Source organism: Scyliorhinus canicula, chromosome 1, assembly GCF_902713615.1.
Source record: "Scyliorhinus canicula chromosome 1, sScyCan1.1, whole genome shotgun sequence".
Taxonomy (NCBI): Eukaryota; Metazoa; Chordata; class Chondrichthyes; order Carcharhiniformes; family Scyliorhinidae; genus Scyliorhinus; species Scyliorhinus canicula.
In genome coordinates this window covers 222,014,376-222,039,307 of record NC_052146.1, presented here as the reverse complement: position 1 = coordinate 222,039,307, position 24,932 = coordinate 222,014,376, and the positions used below count along the sequence as shown (strand labels likewise).

The following is a 24,932-nucleotide window of genomic DNA, read 5'->3' as shown; positions in this document are numbered from 1 at the left end:
GTATTCCAGCCCTCTCGGCAAGAAAGCCAACATTGCATTTGCCTTCCTGACTGCCGACTGAACCTGCACGTTAACCTTGAGGTTATCTTGGACAAGGACTCCCAAGACCCTTTCACAGCGCCATGGACCCAGGTTCGATTCCTGGTTTGGGTCACTGTCTGTGCGGAGTCTGCATGTTCTCCATGTGTCTGTGTGGGTTTCCTCCTACAAATCCCGAAAGACGTGCCTTTTTTGATCAGTTGGACATTCTGAATTCTCTCTCAGTGTACCCGAACAGGTGCTGGAGCGTGGCGACAAGGGGATTTTCACAGTAACTTCATTGCAGTGTTAATGTAAGCCTCCTTGTGACACTAATAAATAATATTATTATTATTAAAAGAAATGGGAAATAAGGGAATCAACAGGAAGGACCCTTATACTATATTTGTCCTGGAACTATCCACGCCAGTGGAAGTAATCCTCTTCGAGGAAAGCCACACAGTTTCTGCTCCACAGCATGTCTTTGTGTTGGCAGTGCAACATATTGTATTAGTTGCTTTCTGATTTAAAAATAGAGGGAGTAAGTTGTTGAATGAAGTCTAACGTTTTGTATCCCAATTTTGCGATGCTTCACATGTACTCAGGATAATTACTAATTTTCTTCCCATTCTTTTCCTCCATCCTTTTCTCATTATATGTCACTATTGTACGTCTTCCATTTTTCTGATGCTCTGTATGTCTGTTCTTCATTTATGCTGCAGTGTGATCAGGACCAATGCATTCAGAGCACTAAATTCGTTTTGCAGGCTGCAGCCACGCCGCTGTTACAGAGTGAATCAAGTCCAACTAATGAAGAGTCCCATCTCCCTGGGAAAATGACAATTTCTTCTCCATGTGCCACGTTAACTCTTGGGCAGCCAACACCTCCACCGTCTACATCAAACCTTGCGACAGAAGCCATACTAAAAGATATAATGCCACTAAAGGAAGCATGTGAAGGCCACCACTTTCTCACGCCGGAAGAGACTCCATCACCTCCAGGAATGCTCACCCCAGGTACCCCTCTCACCCATAGCCACACCATGCATGTCCTGAATGCAGTCACCCAGGATTCAATGCACGAGGATTCAGTTCGTGGCCTTGTCAAGCTCAGTTCAGTTTGACACTTTATGTGTCCATTTTAATATTTCCCAATTCCAGATGTTTGCTGGACGAATCAAAAGTCGTATCAGGAAATGCCACTATATTCCCGTCACAAATTGACATGAAATCACTGGTGATGACTTCTAGCCTGCAATGGAGAATATGTGCCATCGTGTGAAGAAAATAAAACCCGTGCTCACAAGTGATTCAGACTAAGGAGTAAAACACTTCACTGACGTTTGTTTTATCTGTGAAACCATGGCAAAAAGACTTTCAACTGCACTCAGATATTGTACTACAGTGTAATTTCTATTGTGCTATATTTCGAAAATTTGGGACCAGTGGAGATTAGTAGGAAAAATCCGTGACCTGTTAGGCTGTTGGATTAAAAATTGAGAAGACTTGAGCGAATGAATGATTAAACCCAGCATGAAAAGCCTTTGTCATCTAAACACGAGTGTCTCAACTCTTGAATAGGTGGTTTAGAGTGAGTAATTGCAAGATGTTGCTGAAGCCTGTTTGAACTGTAATCTAGGATACTGTGCCATATTGTAAACAAGTGTTACAGACCAGTGTAAAAAATGCTGACTACATTGGTGATCTTTGTTTTCCAATGAGTATAAATAAGGGCAAAAGGAATGCAAAGAACTGAACAAATGCAATCTATTAGCCTTCATTGTATTAATTTTGTTTTTTTGGTTGGTAGGACCTAGAATATTGAGGGCCTATTATCTCACAGCATATCATTTATCTCTTTATGTGAAGTGTTTGAGAAGGAGATGTTCTGTGCCATGTCACCGTTTAAAACTGGTGATATTTCTTTCCTGTGGACATTAATAAATTGATTTCACCTTTTATTCTTTAAATCCTTGGTACCTGTGTATAATGGAATTATTAGGCTCATCCAAAACGCAAACTCCATTTCAGTTTTGTTTTGCAAAATCTCCCATCTCTCACTCCATGAAGGTTTTGTTAATATAAATCTTTACTTGTTAAACACAGAATCATAGAGGACAGAAGGAGGCTATTCAACCCATTGTGATTGTGCTGGCTCTTTGAAAGAGCTGTCAAATTAATCCCACTTCCCTGCTCTTTTCCCAATAACCTGCAAATATTCTCCGCCCCGCTCTGGTGCGACACACCGTTGGGATTCTCCATTTTGCCGGCTAGTCAGTGGGTTTTCCCATTGTGGGGCAGCCCCACGCCGTCGGGAAACTCCCGGGCTGTCAGTAAAATGGAGAATCCCAACGGCGGAGAACTCAGCCCATTATCTTTTGAATATTTATCCAATTGCTTTTTAAGATTAAATATGCTTTACCACCATTTCAGATTGCTGGCAGGGAGACACCGAATACACCCTTGTGGATCCTCAATCCCCAGGACATCAGGGAGTCACCTTTATCAATCGTAAGGGCTTCCACTCCCTTAACTTTCACATCGTCTGTGACCACGTGACCATCATAATCAGCACAGGCTTGGAGGGACAAAGGGCCTGTTCCTGAGCTGTACTGTTCTTTGTTCATGCCAAGTGCATCCTGCAGGTTTATGTTACAGGGCTGGCTCTCTGGGTCAAGGGATAACCCTTGAGGGGCTGATGACATCTGTGTGGAGGCCACAAAGTGCAGCAGAGACCCAATGTAATGAGGGTTGTGCTGCTACTTGCACCTTGGTGGAGTAGACAAACGGGATTTTGAAGATGCGGTGCTGGTGCCTGGACCGGTCAGGTGAACCCCTCCAATATGGGTGGCACAGTGGTTAGCACTGCTGCTTCACAGCGCTAGAGACCCGGGTTCAATTCCAGCCTCGGGTGACTGACTGTGTGGAGTTCGCACTTTCTCCCCGTGTCTGTGTGGGTTTCCTCCGGGTGCTGTACAGGAGACTGTTAAAAGCCCATGGTGTTCAGGGTAAGATCCTGGCATGGATAGAGGATTGGCTGACTGGCAGAAGGCAGAGAGTGGGGATAAAGGGGTCTTTTTCAGGATGGCAACTGGTGACCAGTGGTGTGCCTCAGGGGTCAGTGCTGGGACCACAACTTTTCACAATATACATTAATGATTTGGAAGAAGGAACTGAAGACACTGTTGCTAAGTTTGCAGATGATACAAAGATCTGTAGAGGGTCAGGTAGTATTGAGAAGGCTAGGCGAGTGGTCAATGAAGTGGCAAATGGAATACAATGTGGAGAAGTGTGAGTTTATGCACTTTGGAAGGAGAAATCGAGGCATAGACCATTTTCTAAATGTAGGAAATGCTTAGGAAATCAGAAGCACAAAGAGACTTGGCAGCCCTTGTTCACGATTCTCTTAAGGTTAACGTGCAGGTTCAGTCAGCAGTTAGGAAGGCAAATGCAATGTTAGCATTCATGTCGAGAGGGCTAGAAAAAAGACCAGGGATGTACTTTTGATGCTATATAAGGCTCTGGTCGGACCCCATTTGGAGTATTGTGAGCAGTTTTGGGCTCCGTATCTAAGGAAGGATATGCTGGCATTGGAAAGGGTGCAGAGGAAGTTCACAAGAATGATCCCTGGAATCATTGCCGTATGAGGAACGGTTGAGGACTCTGGGTCTGTACTCGCTGGGAGTTTAGAAGGATGAGGGGGGATCTTATTGAAACTTACAGGATACTGCGAGGCCTGGATAGATGGACGTGGAGAGGATGTTTCCACTTGTAGGAAAAACTAGAAGCAGAGCACACCATCTCAGACTAACGGGACGATCCTTTACAGTCCAAAGATGTGCGCGTTAGGCGGATTGGCCATGATGAAATGCCCTTTAGTGCCCAGGGATTTGCTGTGGTGTTCCGGGGATAGAGCAAGATGGATGGGGGAGTGGACATGGGTAGAGTGCTCATTCGAAGGGTTGATGCAGATTCGATGGCCGAATGGCTTCCTTCTGCACTGTAGGAATTCTATGAAAGGATAAACCAGGAAACTGCAGGCCAGTCAGTCTAACCTCAGGCATGAGGGAGCTATTGGAAGTAATTTTGAGAGAAAGAATTACTCTGCATTTGCAGAGGTAGGAATTAATCAAGAACAGTCGGCATGGTTTGTCCGGTGGAGGTCCTGTGTGTCCAACTTGAATGAATTTTTGAAGAGGTGGCCAGCTGTGTACATGAGGGCAATGCATTGATGTAGTCTACTTGGACTCCAGCAAGGCTTTTGATATGATCCCACAGGGGTAACTGATGGTCAAGGTAAGAGCCCACGGGATCCAAGGAAATTGGCTGAGTGGCAGGAAGCAGAGGGTGATGGTCCAGGGGTGTTTTTCTGACTGGAAGCCTGTGTCCAGCAAGATCCCTCAGTGATCAGCATTAGTGCCCTTGTTTGTGATTTAGATAAATGATTTAGACATGAATCAGGGCGGCACGGCGGCACAGGGTTAGCCTGCTGCCTCACAGCTCTATGGACCAGGTTCAATTCTGCCCCGGGTCACTGTCTGCGTGGAGTTTGCAAATTCTCCCCGTGACTGCGTAGGCTTCACCCCCCACAACCCAAAGATGTGCAGGTTAGGTGGATTGGCCACACTAAATTGCCCCTCAATTGTATAAAAAATTGGGTACTCTAAATTTAATTTTAAAAATTAAAAATAATAAAATATTTTTTTTTAAAACAACAGTGCCCCTTATTGCCTTCTCCCTGTGGCTGAAGAGCTCCTCCCAGATTTGCAAAGCAGATTCTGTCCACAATGTGGCACAATGGATATGATCTTCACTGCGAGGAACTAAAGGGACCAGCACCAACCCTTCTCACCTTTTACCTCACAAAGGCCTTTGACACTCAACCGTGAGAGGTTATGGATGGTCCTCCATTTCAGCTGCCCCGAACCTCTGCCTGCTCCACGATGACATGCAAGCCATGATCCTGACCAATGGATCCCCCACAGACCCAATTCACGTTCAGACTGGGGTCGAGCAAAGTTGTATAATTGCACTGACGCTCTTCTCGATCTTCCTTGCTGTAATGCTCCATCTCACAGTCAGCAACTCCTGCTGGAGTTTGGCTAAACTACAGAACACATGGGCTGGTTTAGCAAGGGGCTGGTTTAGCTCACAAGGCTAAATCGCTGGCTTTTAAAGCAGGCCAGCAGCACGGTTCGATTCCCATACCAGCCTCCCCGGACAGGCGCCGGAATGTGGCGACTAAGGGCTTTTCACAGTAACTTCATTGAAGCCTACTTGTGACAATAAGCGATTTTCAATTTTTCAATTTCAATCTGTTCAATGACCGTCACCTGCAGGCTAGATCCAAGGTCGCCCCATCCTCTGTCATTGAATGGTAGTATGCAGATGATGCTTACGTCTGTTCAGTCAGAGACCAAGCTCCTAGCTATTATAAACACCTTCCAGGAGGCTTATGAGGCACACCAAACATCCATAACATAAAGGTCCTCTATCAAACTGCTCCTGCCACACCGCACTGCCCTCCAACAACATGGACTACTTTCCATACCTTTGGAGCCTACTGTCAACAAAGGCAGACATTGACAGCGAGGTTCCACCCCACCGTCAGTGTGCCAGCACAGCCTACTTGGGGAAGAATGTGTTTGAAAACCAGGACCTCAGACTCAGGACCAAGCTCATGGTCCACAGAGCAGTAATGAGATCATATCTATTGTCCCACAGAGAAACATAAAAAATAGGAGCAGATGTCGGCTGTTCAGCCCTTCGATCCTACTCAGTCATGTGATGCCGTCTGCAACTGGTATACGAGAACACCCGGACCTTGTGGTACATGTATTTTCTTGAATTTTGTTTAATTCCCTTTTCTTCCATGTACTGAATGATCTGTTGAGCTGCTTGCAGAAAAATACTTTTCACCGTACCTCGGTACACGTGACAATAAACAAATCCAATCCAATCCAATCCAATTCCCCTCTATTAATAATTTGTCTCCCTGTTTGGCTACCAAAGAGGATATCTTCACATTTATCCACATTATACCACATCTACCTTTCATTTGCCAACTCACTCAAATTGTTCAAATCACACTGAAGGATCTCTGCAACCTTCTCACAGCTCATCCTCCCACCCAGCTTTGCACCCCAGGATGACCCGTTGGCTCATGGGGGACAAGGGATTACTGCTGACATCAGATGAAGCCAGTGCGGATGCCTGAGGCCGAGACGCAGACCTGTTACAATGAGGCCCACACTGCCATCCATGCTGTCATTGAGCAGTGCATTGGGCTGCTGAAAATGCAGTTCCACTGTCTGGATCACTCTGGAGGTGCTTTGCAATGCAGCCTTCAGAGGGTCTCCAGCTTTGTGGCGCCCTCCACAACAGTGGGGTGACATGCTGGACGAGGAGGAGCAACATGCAGCTTCCTCTGAGGAACAGGAGGATGAGCCCAAGTAAGACCTGGGGGATGATGGGCATGTGGCAGCATGGGTCTGACATGCAATGAGAAGAGACTGTGTGTCCGTCAGCTCTGCACCCTCCCTGGATCTCCTCCCCCGATCTCCCTGTTCTCCCTTCCCATATCCCCATGTTCCCCCCACATGAAAAATGAAATGAAATGAAAATTGCTTATTGTCACAAGTAGGCTTCAAATGAAGTTGCTGTGAAAAGCCCCTAGTCGCCACATTCTGGCGCCTGTTCGGGGAGGCTGGTACTGGAATTGAACCGTGCTGTTGGCCTGCCTTGGTCTGCTTTCAACGCCAGCTCTTTAGTCCTGTGCTAAACCAGCCCCACATCCCCTCCAAGGGTACATGACACCAGGGTAATGGATCTGTGTTTGCACTATCAGCTTTTTTTTTCGTTCATGGGATGTCACGGCTGTGCCAATATTTATTACCGATACCTAATTGCCTTTGTGGGGCAGTAGAGTCAACCACATTGCTGTGGGTCTGGAGTCACATATGGTTCAATGGTCACCATTAGACTTTTAGTTCCAGATTTTTATTAAATTCTAATTTCACCATCTGCAGTGGCAGGATTTGAATCTGCGACCCCAGAGCAGTACTCTGAATCTCTGGATTACTAGTACAATGACAATACCACTTAGCCACCACCTCCCCATGGGCACTATTCAAGGTAGGAGGGTGATAACCGCTCACTGTGAGGAAAGTTGTGGTGCTCCTCAGGTTCTGAATAAGCCTGCGTCCTGTCTTTCTTTCTGCTGACAGCCCGCACACTGCTATCCTCATGATGGAGTCTGCATCGGGACAATTTATTTTGGATCACTGTGGTGGGGGAGTTTAGGAGGGGAGTGGAGGGTGTCTGTGTCCAGTGAGTAATGTGCTTGTAGTCCAGGAAGATCGTCACTGTGGGTTTCCTAAGCTCTCACCGGTGCTGTTTCCTGGAGGGCCTGTAGCAGGAAACGACTCCAGATGGGGAAAGAGACACACCCTATTGTGAAGATTTAAATGACAGAGGCGTTACATGTTTCAGCAGTGAAAAGTTTTACTGGTGAACATTTTAATGTGACAATTATCCATTCCACAAGCTACAAATACTGACCTCTCCAGTGCCCACTCAGTGCTCCTAAAACGTCTGAATCCTCTATGATCTAGTGCTACGTCTAGGTGTGCCACCAGGATGAACATCAGTGGTGGAGGCAGCCTGCAGCTTCCTTCGCCCTATGGCCTTTGATGTCCTTGGCAGATGTCCTCTCGAGGGCCTGGGTAGGGTGGTCTTTATGGGGGTCGGTGCAAACTTGATGGGCCAAATGGCCTCCTTCTGCACAGTAGGGATTCAGGGGCAGCTGGAGTGATTTCCAGAAGCCTTTCAGTCACCTGGCACTACCAGTTGTGGAGGCTCCCCTTTGTCTGCACCGTGGTGTTAACGCCGTCAGCAATTGACCTCAATGACTGGGCAATGGTCTGAAGCGTCTCGGCAATGTCCATCTGGGACATGTCTCTCGGCGCTGGGATATGATGTTGAGATCCTCAGCCAAGGTTGTCACAGACTGAGCCATGCCTTGGACACCACCATTCATGGCTCGGACATCGTGCTCCAGGTTTTCCACTACAGCCGCCACCCTGGCAGTGTTGCCTTTGGTGCCGTGCATTGCTGGCACCATCTCCTGCTCCTGAAGCCTTCGGGACTCCTCCATTTAGCCTTGCGGTCGCGGGAATGTCATTGACACCCCCTCCTGAACGTCACATCTGTGTCTTATCTTCTGCATCATTTCTGGGAGAAATTTGTCCAGAGGCTTGGTCTCTGGCTGGAACCCAGCTAAGTCCAGGGATCTAGCAGATCTCCGACTGCTGTCTCTCTTGGATGTTCCTGCCTCCACCTCATGTACCTCAGCAACTGTGTGGTGTGTACGAGAATGTGACACTGAAGCCTGTCTGTTAATCTCGCCCACCGAAGTGTGTGTCTCTGTGATGGTGGAAGGTACCGGGGATAGCTGTGACACATTGTCAGTGTCCTCCTCATAGCTCTCACCTGAGATGATTGGATGGCAGGATGGGCAGCGACTCCAGATGGCCCAGCCTCATCAGTTGGAGATCCTGCGAGACAATCGACACGTGGTCAGTGAAAGGGAAGAATAATTATGTGGGACATCAACTCATTTGAGACAGGCCATCTGGATGAAGATGTAGTGGATCCTCACTTCTCTGGTGCAGGCCAACATCGTTGTCCGTCACTCGTATCTCCTCAGGCAATCCCGCGATCTCCAGGGCCCATTCCTCATTGTGGTAAGGACTTGCAACTCCGGAATTTCATCCTCTATCTTTTCCCTTTCCTTCTTATTATGGGCTATCTTCTCCTCTGGGGACAAAGAGAGGACATTGCGAACAAGTTTGATGGGTCAGTGGTCTATAGCAGGTGGCATGTGTGGGCACCGCGCTTAGATATGAAGGGGGCTGTGATTTTGAGTGCCAGGGGGTTCTGAGGAACAAGATTGGACGGCAGAGGTGGAGAGGTATGAGGTGTCAGCCAGTGGATTGGCGGGGGAGGTGGGGAGGAATTGAAGGGTCCCGGGTGGGACTGATGCCAGGAGGAGTGAGGTGGTAACTCTGATAGGTCACAGGAGGTTGTTCATCTTCTTCCTACATTGGGTGGTAGTCCATCTGGTCATACTGCCTGCACTCACTACAGCTGTCACTGTCTCCCAGTCAGCATTTGTCATCATACTTCTGGGATTCTTACACCCTCAGGGGTACAGGGTGCCCGCTTCTTCTCCAAGGCGATGGCTCCAGGAAAGATGGCGGAGGATGGATCGCTGGGTGGGGCCGCGCCCTCCACAGTAGAGACCTTGACCAAGGTGATGGCTGGAGAGTTTGAGAGGCAGTTCTCCAAACACATGGAGGTGATGCGTAAGGAGATGATGGCTGCGATGAAGTAGCGGGTGGAGGGGGCGATGACCCCCGTGAAGGCAGCGGCGTTGAAGACATCGGCTGAGGTATGGTAGTGAGGAGAGAAGTTGAAGGGGGTGGAGGAAGCTCTGTCGCAACATAGTGACCAGTGCACCTTGATGGGTGAGGAGCTGCAGAGGGTGGTGGAGGCCAACAAAGGCCTTAGATCCAAGGTGGAACACCTCGAGAACAGGTCGAGGCGGCAGAATTTGAGAGTTGTGGGCTTGCTGGAGGAGTGGAAGGCCTGATGCCACCAGAGTACTTTGCAAAGATGTTAATAGAATTGTGTGGGAGGGGAAGAACCCTCCAAGTATGAGCTGGCCAGGGCTCATCGGTCGCTCAGGCCCGGGCTGAAGACAAACAAAACGCCCGTCATAATTTACTTCCATAAATTCCATGTCAAGGAGAAGGTCCTGAATTGTGTGAAACAAAGATATGAGGTGAAGTGGGAAGGAGCTGGTATTTGTATTAACCAGGACTTAACTGTGGAGCTGGCGAGAAGGCGGGTGACCTTTGGTCGGGTGAAGGCGGCATTCTACAGCAGTAGTGTGAGGTTCGGCGAGGTCTACCTGGCGAAGTTGAGGGTGACCAATAATTGGAGGGACTTATATTTTGAGAATGTGGAGGTGGCGGAGGCATTCGTGAAGGCCAAAGGACCTGGATTAAAATGAAAGATGGGACTGGGGTCTGGTTCCAGACTGAAGAAAGGGTGGGATAAAATGTTTTGTCTAGTTTCAGGTTGTGTATTTGTTCTGTATATGTGGGGGACCAGTTGGGTGTTTGGTTTTTGGGTTGGTTGATGGGGAAGGGTAGTGTACCCTCTGCTATGGGTTACAATGGGTATGAAAATACTGAGGTTTGGGGATATGGCGGTTTTCCTTGACACGGTTCTTGTGCACAGGCTATGTTTGATTATCTTTGTTTTCCAAGGATTAGGTCATGGGGGAGGGGATTGGGAGGTGGGGGCCTGGGCAGGGGTCTCCACACGAGCAGGCGAAGGTTAGCTAGTGAATGGGAGAGTAGTGGGGGGAGGGGCCACAATCATTGGAACCTGGTCAAACAGGTTTCGATGGGCCTGGGAGGTGTGAAAAGTGGGGGCATGGGATCGATACTGGGAGAGGTGTTTTCAAGTGGAAATGGATGGGGGATTCTGGGACGGATGTGGAGAGGGGTTCGACGGCAACAAAGGGTCGGGGTGGGTCTTGCCTAGCGGACAGGGCCCAGGGTTCTGATGATGGCAGATAGGAGGGGTGGAGGCATGAGAGACCCCATTTCAGGATAGGAACGTAGAACGTGAGGGGGATAGGGGGACCAGTGAAGAGGTCGAGGGGTTTTGCACATTTAAAGAGTCGAAAGGCTGACACGGTGATGCTGCAGGAGACCCATCTGAGGGTGAAAGATCAGCCGAGTCTTAGGAAGAGTTGGGTGAGCCAGGTTTTCCTTTGGGGTTTGATAGCAGGGCTCAGGGGGTAGCGGTATTGGTGGGCAAGAGGGTAAGGTTTCAGAAGGAGAAGATGGTGGCGGACCAAGGGGGTAGGTACGCGATTGTGACGGATACTTTAGAGGGGAGTTTGGTGGCACTAACGAGCGTATTTGGTCCCCAACTGGGATGATGCAAGGTGGACGAAGAGGGTGCTGGGTGCCATCCCGGATCTGAATACCTATTAGTTAATAGTTGGGCGGGGGGCTGGAATATGGTGCAAGAGCCGAAAGTGGTTAGGTCCCGTGCTCTGCCCCAGTCAGGCGGGCGAAGGCGCTGGCTGGGAGCATGACAGAGATGGGAGGAGTGGACCCGTGGAGGTTCCTGCAACCGAGGGAGTGGGGATAAGATAAGGAGGGGAGGGAAATAAATATAGAAAGAAAGACAAGAAAGAAATAAAAGGAAAAAGACAGTTAAAATGGAATGGAATGAAAACAAATGGGTCGAGGTGGGGTAGAGCTGATCATCTGAAGTTGTTGAATTCGATGTTCAGGCCGGAAGGCTGTAGCGTGCCTAGCCGGAAGATGAGATGTTGTTCCTCAGTTTGCGTTGAGCTTCACTGCAACATTGTAGCAGGCCAAGGACAGACATGTGGGCATGGGAGCAGGGTCTTGTGTTAAAATGGCAAGCAACAGGAAGGTCAGGGTCCTGAATGCACAGAGACCGAAGGTGCTCAGCAGAGCGATCACCCAGTCTGCGTTTGATCTCTCCGATATAGAGGAGACCACATTGGGAGCAGCGAATGCAATATGAAAAAATGAATGAAAATGAAAATCGCTTATTGTCACGAGTAGGCTTCAATGAAGTTACTGTGAAAAGCCCCTAGTCGCCACATTCCGGCGCCTGTCCGGGGAGGCTGGTAGGGGAATCGAACCGTGCTGCTGGCCTGCTTGGTCTGCTTTATAAGCCAGCGATTTAGCCTTGTGAGCTAAACCAGCCCCTGCTTCGTTAGACCAAATTGGAAGAGATGCAAGTAAAATGCTGCTTAACCTGTAATGAGTGTTTTGGGCCTGGGATGTTAAGCATGGAAGAGATAAAGGGGCAAGTGTTACACCTTCTGCGATTGCATGGGAAGGTGCCATGGGTGATGGGAGAGGTACTGGGTATGGTGGAGGAGTGGACTAGATTGTCTCGGAGGGAACGGTCTCTGCGGAATGCTTGCAGAGGGAGTGAAGGGAAGATGTGTTTGGTGGTAGCATCACGCTGGAATTGCCGAAAATGGCGGGGGATATGGAGGCTGGTGGGGAGAAATGTGAGAATGAGGGGAACTCTATCCTTGTTCTGGGAGGGAGGGGTGAGGGCGTGGGTAATGGGGTGGGAGATGGACCACACGTTGTTGAGGGCCTTGTCAACAACTGTAGGTGGAAAGTGGCATCATTGGAACAAATGTGACGGAGGCGAAGGAGTTGAGAGAAAGGGATGGAGTCCTTACAGGGTGTAGGGTGTGAAGAGCTGTAATCCAGATAGCTGTGGGAGTCGGTGGGCTTGTAGTGGGCATTAGTAGATAGTCTGTTGTCAGAAATTGAGACAGATAGGTGAAGGAAGGGATGGGAAGTGTCTGAGATGGACCAGGTGAATGTGATGGAGAAGTGGAAACTGGACGCGAAGTTGATTAATTTTTCCAGGTCCGGACGAGAGCATGATGCGGCACCAAAGTAATGGTAAAGGAGTTTTGGGAGGGGACCTGGGTAAGCCTGGAACAAGGAATGTTCCACAAACCCCATCAAAAGGCAAGCGTAGCTAGGACCTATGCGGGTACCCATTGCTACACCTTTGATTTGGAGAAAGTGAGATGAGTTAAAGGAGAAGCTGTTGAGAGATAGAACGAGTTCAGCCAGGTGGAGGAGAGTGGTGGTGGATGGGAATTGTCTAGGCCTCTTTTCGAGAAAGAAGCGAAGAGCTCTCAGGCCATCCTGCTGTGGGATGGAGGTGTAAAGAGATTGCACATCCATGGTGAATAGAATGTGGTTAGGGCCCGTGAACTGGAAGCTGTCAATATGACGCAGGGCATCAGAGGAAACCCGGATGTAGGTGGGGAGGGAATGGACCAGAGGAGTGAGGATGGAGTCAAGATAAGAGGAAATAAGTTTGGTGGGGCAGGAACGTACTGACACAATGGGCCTGCCGGAACAGTCCTTTTTGTGGATTTTGGGAAATAGGCAAAAGCGGGATGTCCGTGGTTGGGAGACTATGAGGTTGGAAGCCGTAGGGGGAAAGCATTTAGAGGAAATGAGGTTGCGAACAGGATTGAAGATAATGGCTTGATGTTCAGTGGTCTGGTCATGGCCCAGGGGGAGGTTCTGGTCATGGCCCAGGGGGAGGTAGGAGGAAGTATGTGAGAGTTGGCGCTCAGCCTCTGCGAGGGAAATCACTGCCATCCTCCAACTCGAGCATCGGAGTCTCCTGACTCAGGGGTGGAGGGCTGGTGTTCGAGCTGCTTTCATTGCTGTTCGGCTCATGGGGGAGTTCTGGCTGTGGCACTGACAGGGGGAGAGTGACCCCAGATGGACCCGGCAATAACCAGCAGGTCCTGTAATACACAACGCATGATTAGACCACAGGCCCGGGGGGCGTGGGGTTGATCGTGTGGATGGGGGTGGGCGATGGTGGGGTACGGGTGGTGTAAGTTGAGCGTGTGGGTGAGGATGGTGCGAAGGTGAAGGTTGTGTGGGGGTGGAGTGGGGGTGAGAGTGGTGCAGGAGTGAGGGTGGTGGTGTTGGGGGGTGTTGACACACGTGTCATGGGAAATTGCAACTAAGCGGGGTCTCAAGCAGGGTCTCACTTCCTCTCCTGCGGCCGAACTCCACCTCGATGATCTCCCTTTCCTCTGGGCTGCCGACCAGGTCCAGGGCGTTCTGCTCAGCCACAGTGAGGGGTCTCAGATCCTGTCTTCAACCACTCCCGGCGGTTATGCGCGGCCTTCTACTGGGGGGAGGACAGAAAATGACAATGTTACAGACTCCGACGCATGCAGGTGAGTAGCTGGTGGACTCAGTGGTCAGGGCACCTGGCTGTGGTGGCCGGTATTGGTTCCGGCAGGTGGTGCAGGGTGGGTGTTCGCCAGCCCTGAGGGTGGGGGGGCGGTGTAGGGTTACGGGTGTGTGGGACAGTGGTTAGTGCCGGGGGAACAGTGCTGCGTACTCACCCCAGCAGCCCTGAGGAGGTCATGCTGTTTTTTGGGGAACTGCAGTCCAGACCACGTTGCCCACAGCGCTGACTGCCTCAGCCACCTGCGCCCAGGCACGGCGAAGAGCGGTGGGTGGCAGCCTTCTTCCCGGGCCTGGGTACAGGGTCACCCTCCTCTCCTGCACGGCTTCCAAGAGCGTCCCAGCTCAGCGAACCCTTGGCCGCTCTCCTCACTGGCATCTTGTTGGCTGGGGTGGAGTGTGTGGGGAGTGAAGTGTGCATAGGTGGCTGCATCTTGTCAGCCTCCTGAGCATCAATCGCAAAACCAGTGAATCTGGCACCGCTTCTCATTGAATCGATAGTGTTCCATGTGGCGCCGGTGCTAGCCCCTTCGCAGTAGCAGAATTGGTCCAGGTGCGGCGCCAGTTTTGCTGTTGTGAAAGTCCACAAATTTTCCATTGGCAACAATACTTAGGGCGGGATTCTCCGATTGCCAACTCCAAAATCGCGTTCGATGAATAGCCGGAGAATCCGTTTTAACACCAAAATCGGGGTTGCCGCCGTTTTTCGGATGCTCAACACCCTCAAAAACTGCGTAATCGCTGAGTACACCACACGCTGTTGGGACGGCCTCAGGACATCACCTGAGGCCCTTCCCCGATGCTCCGCCCCCGATGCTCCGCCCCCGATGCTCCGCCCCCGATGGGCAGACTTCTCGATGGCGTCGGTCGCGTGTCCTCAGAGATTTTGGGGACCTTGCGTGGCGGCTGCGCACTTTGTCCAGCGTCGTCACAGTCGAGAGGGGAGCCGATCCGCTGGCCGGGGGGGGGGGGGGGGGGGGGCGCTGGTGGGCTTCGGCAAGGGCTGGGGGGCTGGGGTGTGAGTTGGCCCGGCGGTGGTGAGGGGAGTTATGGGGGGCACTATCTGGCAGGCTGGGTCCGTGCTCAGCTGGCGCCATTTTGTGCAGCATGGCCGCTGCAGGTGACCATGCGCGTCCACGGACCCGGCAATTCTCCATCCTTATCTGTAGGTAAAGCCGGTGGCAGGGCTGCTAGCCCCCCCCCCCCCCCCCCTCCCCCAAATCGGATGGAGCATCGGTGCGGGGGCAGCGCCGACTTTTTCAATGTAAAACTACACAATTCTTCCGGACATAGCCTCAAAATCGGAGAATCCCGCCCAATATCTTTCCTCACTATTGCATTAATTTTCTCTAACCAGCAAAGAAACTCCACCACCACTTCCTGTTTGTCTGTCCTTCCTAAATATTTCCCTGAATCTCAACTGTATCATACCTCTTGAAATGAAAATCGCTTATTGTCACAAGTAGGCTTCAAATGAAGTTACTGTGACAAGCCCCTAGTCGCCACATTCCGGCGCCTTTTCAGGGAGGCTGGTATGGGAATTGAACCGTGCTTCTGGCCTGCCTTGGTCTGCTTTAAAAGCCAGCGATTTAGCCCAGTGTGCTAAACCTCTTTACATCTATTTGCAAGATTAATTCATTCATTTTATTGCGAATGCTCCGTTTCCAACTATTTTTCCCTATGGGCCACTTTGATTCTGACCTTTGATTTCTCAGCTAATCACTTTTCTTATTCCCCTTTCTGTCTTTTGTCTTGTCCTTGATTTCCCCCTTCTCTGACTCCTTGAATAGGTTCCCATATTCCTGTCATTTTACTTTAAACCTTCCCCAACCACTGTAACAAATACTCCCCTTTGACACCAGTCCCAATCCTGTCCAGGTGTAACCTGCCAGAACTGGTCCCAACATCCCAGGAATCTCAACCCCCTCCCCCACTTTCCACACCATCTCTTCAGTCATGTATTAATCAGATATATCCGGCTATTTCTGCTCTGACTAGTGCACGGCACTGGTAGTAATCCTGAGATCACTACCTTTTGAAGTTCTACTTTTCAACGTACTTCCTAACTGCCTACATTCTGATTTTAGGACCTCATCTCTTTTTCTACGACTCAGAGACACAGACTATGTACATCAGGCACCTCAAAACCCTGGAGAAATACCACCAGCGCTGCCTTCAAAAAGTCCTGCAAATCCATTGGCAGGATAGGTGTACCGTTGTCAGTGTTTTTGCTCAGGCCACCCTTGATCAGCTCCGCTGGGCTGGCCACATTTTCCGCATGCCTCACATGAGACTCCCGAAACAAGAATTTTGACACAGCAAGCAAGCCCCACTAGGGCAGAGAAAACACTTCAAGAATGCCTCACGGTAGCATGGGTGGCCTCACGGTAGCATGGGGGGCCTCACGGTAGCATGGTGGTTAGCATCAATGCTTCACAGCTCCAGGGTCCCAGGTTCGATTCCCGGCTGGGTCACTGTCTGTGTGGAGTCTGCACGTCCTCCCTGTGTGTGCGTGGGTTTCCTCCGGGTGCTCCGGTTTCCTCCCACAGTCCAAAGATGTGCGGATTAGGTGGATTGGCCATGCTAAATTGCCCGTAGTGTAAGGTTAATGGGGGGATTGTTGGGTTACGGGTATACGGGTTACGTGGGTTTAAGTAGGGTGATCATTGCTCGGCACAACATCGAGGGCCGAAGGGCCTGTTCTGTGCTGTACTGTTCTATGTTCTATGTTCTAATACTCTCAAAGCCTCCTTGCAAAAGTACAACATTTGCACTGGGGATCTCTGACTTAAGAGCTCTTGAAGTGGAGGAAAAACATCCGGGAAGGAGCTGAACACCTTGCATTTCATCATCGAGAACAAGCTGAGGCCAAGTGTCAACAGCAAAAGGAACAATGGACAACCCATCTCCCCACTTCTGCAACCACTGTCTGCCCACCTGTGACAGAGACTAGGTCACACATTGGACTCCTCAGGCAGCCGAGAGCTCATTTTTAATGTGGAGGCAAGCCGTCCTTGACTCTGAGGTTCTGCTTAAGGAGAAGAAGATATAGGGCCAGAGGGGAAGTGAAAAAACTAATAAGCAAAATGTAAGGACCCTTCCTGTTGATTCCCATATATCCCATTTCTTTACTTTGTAGTTCTCATTTTTGATTCATGGATATTTATTGCACATATACCTTTACGCTGAGCAAAGGAAATGAGGAACACAAAAGTTGCAAAATAGTACACTGTGCTATAAAGATTTAGAATTTTAACAGAAGAACTCAGACTTTCTGGCACCCAAGAGAAATTTACAAACCTGGTGACTGTAATAGTTATACAGCCAAAGACTTTGGATATTTTCTAAAAATTAATAGTTAATTTCAATTGTGTTTTGTCTCCAGGTTAAGTGGGGCTGGAATTGACCATGCACTAACCCAGGGTGTTGTAACAAAAGCAAGGAGAGAGCATGAAAAGAGAATGGTAGCTGACATAGAGGGGAATCTTAAGGTTTTCTGTCTTTACTGAGGAAGATTATGCTATCCAAAGTTAGGATACCAGACCAGACCCCAAATTTTTGTTGGATACCGGATGAGAAACCCCATATAATTAGCAAATTAGTGAAACTGTGAGGAAATGATACTCACCTCAACAGTGATGAGTGTGATCAATCTTTTATATTAATAGCTTTTATATTAAAACACATTTAAACACTGAATGAACCACATTAACAGCAAGAAATATCTTTACAATTAAGAGTTAAAGAGTTTTTAAATAAAAGGAAAAACATTTACTCGCTATCTGCACCTGCCACTATATATATTCCAACAAAGCAACCTGATACAGTTCAAAATCCACTCATAAATAAAGTTAGAAAATCACGGTTACTTGCTGTTCTCTATAGACCTTTAGAGAGAGACCTTTCAGTAACAACCTGAAAATCCATCTGTCTTGTCATACTCAAATCCTATGGCAAAACTGGCAAAACCATAGGCAGACCTGGCTTGTCCCATTAATTACATCATCTGTATTCCAGTAATATGTTCCATGACCTGCTCAACCAGGACTAAGCACCACCCCCCCATTAATTATCTACACGTCAGGGAACCACCTTTAGGTACTGACTGTGATGAGGATAGTCTTGAATTTCAAAAGGACATAGACATGTTGCTGAATTGGGGAGCCAAGTGGCAGATGAAGTTCAATGCAGAGAATTGTGAGGTGATTCATTTTGGCAGGAAGAATGTTGGGATGGTATAAAATAAAGGGAGAAACTCTAAAGGAGCAGGGTCAGAGGGACCTCAGTGCGTAAGTACATAAGTCATTGAAGGTGGCAGGGCAGGTGAGAGAGCAGCTTAAAAAACACATGGTATCCTAGATTTTATTAACAGGGACATTGAGTACAAAAGTAAGGAGGTCACACTGAATTTGTATGACACTAGTCAAGCCTCATTTGGAGAACTGCAACCAGTTCTTGGCAGCATATTTGAGTAAGGATGTGCAGGCATTGGAGAGAGTACAGAGGTGATTCACAGGAATGATTCCAGGGATGCAGAACTGTTGCTATGAGGATAGTTCGGAGAGATTGGATCTGTTTCCCTTGGACAAAAGAAGCCTGAGAGGAAGCTCGATAGAGGTTTTCAAGATGCTGAGGGCTATGGACAGGGTAAATAGTGAGAAACTGTTCCCACTCAAGAGAGCATCAAAACTAGAGGGCACCGAATCAAAGAAATTGGCAAACAAAGTAAAAAATATTGTGAGAATATAAAATAACCCAAAGTGTAGTTGGAATCTGGAATTAACTTTCTGAGAGGATTGTGGACACAAAGTATTCAAAAGGGAATTGGGTTGCTATCTGAAAAGAAAGAATGTGCAAGGTTACGGGGATCGGACAGGGGAGTGGGACAAGGTGGAATGCTCTTTCAGAGAGCTAGTGTAGATGCAACGAGCCTAATGTCCTCCTTCTACACTGTATACATTCTGTGATTAAATGGCTTACAAGGCCAAAGCACATTCTATAATTTCTCAGCGACCCACTCAGATATCCGTGATTACCATGTGTCACAATTTTAAAAAACACTATCTTGCTCATAAGAGATTTCAGCTCTTTTCCTTCAAGGGCAAAACCTGACGGGGCCAGATTCTCCATTGCCCAACGTTGATGTCATAATCAGCAATCGGATGGAGAATCCCTCTTTACGACCGAATCGGGGGCGGCGCCTGTTTTTGGGTGCTCTGCCCCCTCCAAAACAGCATCATCGAGGAGTAGGCCGCATGCAGTTGGGACCGCCCCAGGACGTTACCTGAAGGCCCTCCCCCGATGCTCCGCCCTGATGGGCCAAGTTACCGACCACGCGGCACTCGTGTGCTCACAGTTTTCGGGAGCCCAGCCTGGTGGCTGCGGACTGTGTCTAGCGCCGTCACAGTCAGGCGGGAGCCATCCTGCTGGCCGGTGTGGGGGGGGGGGGGGGGGGGGGGCTTCGGCGAGAGCTGGGGTAGACCGGTGGGGGGGTGGCCCAGGGGAGGCAAGGGGGTGTCCAGGGAGGTCACTATCTGGCAGGTCCATGCGTGGCCATGTTGTACAGCACGACCGCTGCTAGCCCTTCACTGGTCAGGGCCTCTATGCGGTGGCGGCGCCAACTGTTTCGTCGTAACACCAGACACTTCCTCCAGACATAGCCTCAAAATCGGAGAATCCAGCCTCTGATTTCCCTCAAAAGCAGCTCCAACTCATCCTGGAAGCCCTCTTGCTTCCTCTGTCTGCAATGAGTCATTAGGCAACTGAACGACAGCTTCGACTGCCCCAGAAACTGCTCGTACCCCAGCCACTCAATGACTTTGTCCAAGAGTGTGTCCCACTAGGCTTGGACAGGCTCAAGCATATAACCCCCTGCCCAATACCAGCTCTCGAGATGTACCAATATCTCTGTTCACCACAACCTTCTCTTTGCCCCACCTACCAGCTTTACTGAGCTGACAATTGCGCCTGGGGGCTTCTCTTGAGCCCCAACTTCCTGTGGGGTTCTCTGTGCTCCAGATTGTTACCAGAGAGAGATATGAGAAATTGGGTCCAGAAATAGAATCGAAGATATAGTAGGCAACATAGTAGGCAGCTCAATCTATAAGTTTGCGGACGATACGACAGTGGTGGGTCGTATCTCAAACAACGATGAATCAGACTACAGAAGGGGGATAAATCACTTGGTTGCATGGTGTATCTAAAACAACCTCTTTCTAAATGTCGGAAAGACCAAGGAACTGATCATCCACTTCAGGAAGTGTGGCATGACACCAACCCCCCCCCCCCCCCCCCCCCCCCCCCCCCCCTCTGTGGGGCCGGAATTGACCATGCACTGGAATTGACCTGGAGGTCACCATCACCAACAGTCTGTCCTGGTCCACTCACATTGATGCAACAGTCAAGAAAGCCCAAAAACGTCTCTACTTCTTATGGAAGCTAAGGAAATTTGGCATGTCTCACAAAATTCTACAGATGTTCCATTTAGAGTATCCTTTCCGGCTGCATCAAAGCCTGGAATGGCAATTGCTTCACCCAAGATCACAAGAAACTGCAGAGTGTGGTGAACTCAGCCCAGCCCATCACACAAGCTTCCCACCCCCACATTGATTCTGTTTACACCTCCTGCTGCCTCAGGAAGGCAAACAGCGTTATCAGAGACCCCTCCCACCCAGGCATTACCTTCTTCCAGACCTTTCCATCAGGCAGAAGGTACAGAAGGCTGAAGACTCGCACACCCAGACATAGGAACAGCTTCTTCCCCACAGCTACAAGACTCCTCAATGACTCCCCCTTGGACTGATCTGTTCCCTGTAAGAACAGTATTCATGAAGCCCTATGCTGCTCTTGCTCATGTATTTGCTTTGTTTGGCCCCTTGTTCCGCACTGTAACCAATCACTGTCGATGTACCATTTGTCAACGTACTCTGTCGATTATTCTTCTGTCTTCTATGTACGTACTGTGTACATTCCCTTGGCCCCAGAAACATACTTTTCACTGTACTTTGGTACATGTGACAATAAATCAAATCATATCAAATCAATCAAATTAGGGCTTAACAGTCTGAGGGTAAAGCACAGAGTCAGGGGGATACGCCCACGCCTGACCTGAGTTACATTGTCCCATTCAGACTTAAACTCATTAGTGGGAATACACAGGATGCCCCTGCTCAGCCAGGGTGATCTACTCGAGGTCCCATTGTCCTTTAGATACTCTTGTTTGACCAGCCATTAGCCTATTACAGAGTCTAATGGCCTATTTTGTCCGTCAATGGGAGGTTAGTTGCATATCAACAGCATGGCTCTGTTCTTTTGTATAAATGGGAGTGATAAATCAAACAGCCAAAGTAACGGTTCAAGTCTGGACACCCCAGGAGAGAACTTTTGTTCGAGGGGCAGGGCAGAGTTCAGAGAGAGAGCTAATGATTTCAGTTTTGAACAGGTGAGAAATGGGATATTTTAAAAGCCACAGAGAGATGTCATGGAAAGCTGTTCCAGAGACAGACTTTCGAAAGGGGTTCGGAAGTAACTTCGCTAACAGAAAAAAAATTGCTTCGTAAATGCAGTTATCACCTTTTCCTGTCTGTGTAAGTGAGTTGAGAGCTGCATGTTCCTTTGAAGTGCTGTTTAATAGGAGCTCGTGCATTAGGGTTAAGAAACTACATATAATCTGCTAATGTTAAAGTGAAGTTTAAAAGCTTACATATTGTTTTTCTTTTGTTTTAATAAAGTTTGTTTATAAAATAACCAAGCCCTTTTCTTATATTATCACTCCTGGAATGAATCAATCTTTCTGCATCGCATTAAAACTTTAAAACATGAGAGGATATTGGCAGGGATTCGCAGATGTCATGTCTGAGGTCCTGGAAGGGAGGGTGACTCCGAGTCCAGAGGTGGCAATATTTGGAGTGTCGGAAGATCTGGGAGCCCAGGGGGGAGAGAGGCCGACGTTTTGGCCTTTGCCTCCGTGGTGGCCCAGAGACGGATTTTGCTGCGATGGAGGGACTCGGAGCCTCCAAAGTCGGAGTTGTGGGTCAGTGACATGGCGGGGTTTCTCAGGCTAGAGAAGATTAAGTTCGCCTTGAGGGGTTCAATACAGGGGTTCGCTCAGAGGTGGCAGCCGTTCACCAACTTCTTTAAGGAAAACTGACCGTCAGCAGAATGGGGTGAATGGGGGGGGGGGGAAGTGAGACATGGAAGGGGAGAATAAGGGCAGATCTAGCATAGGGATAGCTAGGAGTTAGGGTGGGGGGGGGGAGTTGGGTATATTACTGCGGGGTTCTTGCGTGAGTCGGACCACTCTGCTATTTAGAATGTTGATATGTTAAAATGCTAAAATTATAAATGCCTCAATAAAATGTTTTCTAAAAAAAAACTTTGAAACATTATGGTTCTGGTCCATTATCTTAGCTACTGCTGAGAACTGACCAGGCTTAACATGGTGCATGGAGCTAGCAATAGCACTTCAGTGCTGCTTCTTCAGCCTCGCACCTTAATTGCATCCAAAAACCCCAGTCCTGTGGTCACATTTTCACATGTAGGCTGTTAAAGGGCATCCATCGATCGAGCAAGTGCAGCCTGACCTCCTGCCACTCTATGTGTTTCCGGACATGCTGCAAGTTATAGTCATTGATTTCTACCTGGAAAACTCACAGAAAGTCCAACAACATAGATTTCCTCACATATAATATTCATAGAATTGGCACCTCAACACCATCTGTCACCATCTCAGCCCTCCCATCATGCCTTTGGTCGCTAGAGGGGACCAGCGACAGTGAAGGGACGGTGATATATTTTCCAAGTCATGATAGTGAGTGACTTGGAAGGGAAATGCCAGGTAGTGTTGTTCCCATGTATCTTCTGTTCTTATCCTTCTAGTTGGTAGTGGTTGTGGGTTTGGACGGTGCTGCCTATGGAACCTTGGTGGAGTTCCTGCAGTGCATCTTGTAGAAGGTACACACCACTGCCACTATTTGTCGGTGATGAAGGGTTTGAATGTTTGTGGAAGGGGTGATGGTAATGCCATTGAATATCATGGGGTGATGGTTAGATCTTTTGCTGGAGATGGTCATTGCCTGACACTGGTGTGGTAACTTGCCACTTGTCAGCTCAAGCCTGGATATTGTCCAGGTCTTGCTGCATTTGGACATGAACTGCTTCAGTATCTGAGGAGTCATGAATGGTGCTCAACATTGTGCAATCATCAGCGAACATTTCCATTTCTGACATTATAATGAAAGGAAGGTCATTGATGAAGCAACTGAAGACGATTGAGCCTAGGACACTACCCTAAGGAACCCCAGATGTCCTGGGGCTGAGATGATTGACCTCCAACCACCACAATTGTCTTCCTTTGTGCTTGGTATGATTGCAACCAGTGGAGAGTTTCCACCCCCCTCCCCATTCCAATTGACTCCCATTTTGTGAGGGCTTCTTTATGTCATACTGGGTCAAATGCTGCCTTGATGTTTACCGCAAATGTTGAGATATCTTCCCCATCAACATTCAAGTACTTGTTCCTTAAACCATATGAAAATAGAAAGATGTACCAGATGTACCAAGTTTGCCCTCTCAGTCTCTAATGAATTCTTCTCCATTATGGCAGATGCTGCAAGTCTTCCCTCCCACTCTACTTGCCGCCTCTCATATGCTGATAATATAACAGCCTACACTCCAGCCTCCTGACCAATGCTTAAGGGTTAGCGAGGCACTCTTAGGGTATTCGCCCGCAAAGTGCCCCTCTCCTTGGCACTCTGATGACTGTTAACCACAACTAATCAAGTGGTAAAGTGGCTCATGAGCAATTAAGTGATTTACATTTGGAAATTGCAGTGTACATGCATTTTCATGTCAGCGAGGGGTCGCGACCTACAACTCATCGCGATGCCAGGGTCCCAACACTGGAGTTGAAATTCTGTCCAGGGTGTCTGCCTTGTCTTTCTGGAGTTTTGTGAAGAACCCCTATAGTTTATTAAATAATGATCTAAGTATTACCTCCTTATTTGTATATGTACGCATATAATTTCAAAAGACAATATAAAAATAGCTGACAAAATGATGAGCAATATATAACACAAGAGCAAATGACAGCAAATAAGTATTAGGGTTTTTTAGTACATGAGTCATTTGGCAACTCCGGGAACAGTTTTTCAAATTTTAGATGCATCAGAAATCTTTTTTAAAAATATATTCATACATTTTTTTTCCATAATAATCAATACAAACCAGAACAAAAGAATACAAATGAAAAAATAACACAACCAAATATAACAGTAAAACACAAACACACAACCCAGAATGAACTCAAATACTAAACCTAACCTAAACCAGTTGATGGCATTAACGCCTTAAAAAAGGACATAAATGGCTGCTATCTTTCTTGCAACAATCAGTTCAGCCAGCAGGCAGCATGGATTTTATCTGCTGCTGACATTGCACCTCACATGCACATCAACCATGCCCCATTTTCCCTTGATATTAAACTATACTGCAAGTGGTTAGAGGGAGGCCACAATAGGATTTCAAAGATAAACAGATATATTTTTTCATATAATAAAAGGGATATGGGAGGGCAGCACGGTGGCCTAGTGGTTAGCACAACCGCCTCACGGCGCTGAGGTCCCAGGTTCGATCCCGGCTCTGGGTCACTGTCCGTGTGGAGTTTGCACATTCTCCCCGTGTCTGCGTGGGTTTCGCCCCCACAACCCAAAAATGTGCAGAGTAGGTGGATTGGCCATGCTAAATTGCCCCTTAATTGGAAAAATAATTGGGTAATCTAAATTTATAAAAAAAAAATAAAAAAAAAATAAAAGGGATATGGGACATTTCAAGGAATGAAGATTTTGGTGTAATCTTGGAGAACTAGAGCTGCTGTAACATGCACTTTGGACTGAGTGGCTTCTTTATCTGAGACCTTGGAGTTAGCACTTCTGAATCTGGCAGCAATCTTGTATAGTATCTGAGTCGTTGAGCTTCCAACAAATTTCAAGTTCAACTGAGGTATCTGCCAAACCTCTTTGGATTATCTTGCAACATTGGCAACTG

General features: G+C 48.3%; 1 protein-coding gene across 2 annotated transcripts in view; it reads left to right on the top strand.

The window, feature by feature from the left end:
* The window catches only part of zdhhc14 (zinc finger DHHC-type palmitoyltransferase 14), a 191,908-nt gene extending 189,920 nt beyond the window's left edge, over positions 1 to 1,988 (top strand). The window contains exon 9 of one of the 2 annotated variants that reach the window (XM_038808323.1): positions 786 to 1,988. In XM_038808323.1, coding sequence (XP_038664251.1) covers positions 786 to 1,142 — 357 coding nt within the window. In that variant the 3' untranslated portion in view covers positions 1,143 to 1,988. Of the gene's footprint in view, positions 1 to 740 lie in introns of both variants that reach the window. The other variant, XM_038808317.1, reaches the window with a different exon arrangement.
* The last annotated feature ends 22,944 nt before the right edge of the window (positions 1,989 to 24,932 follow it).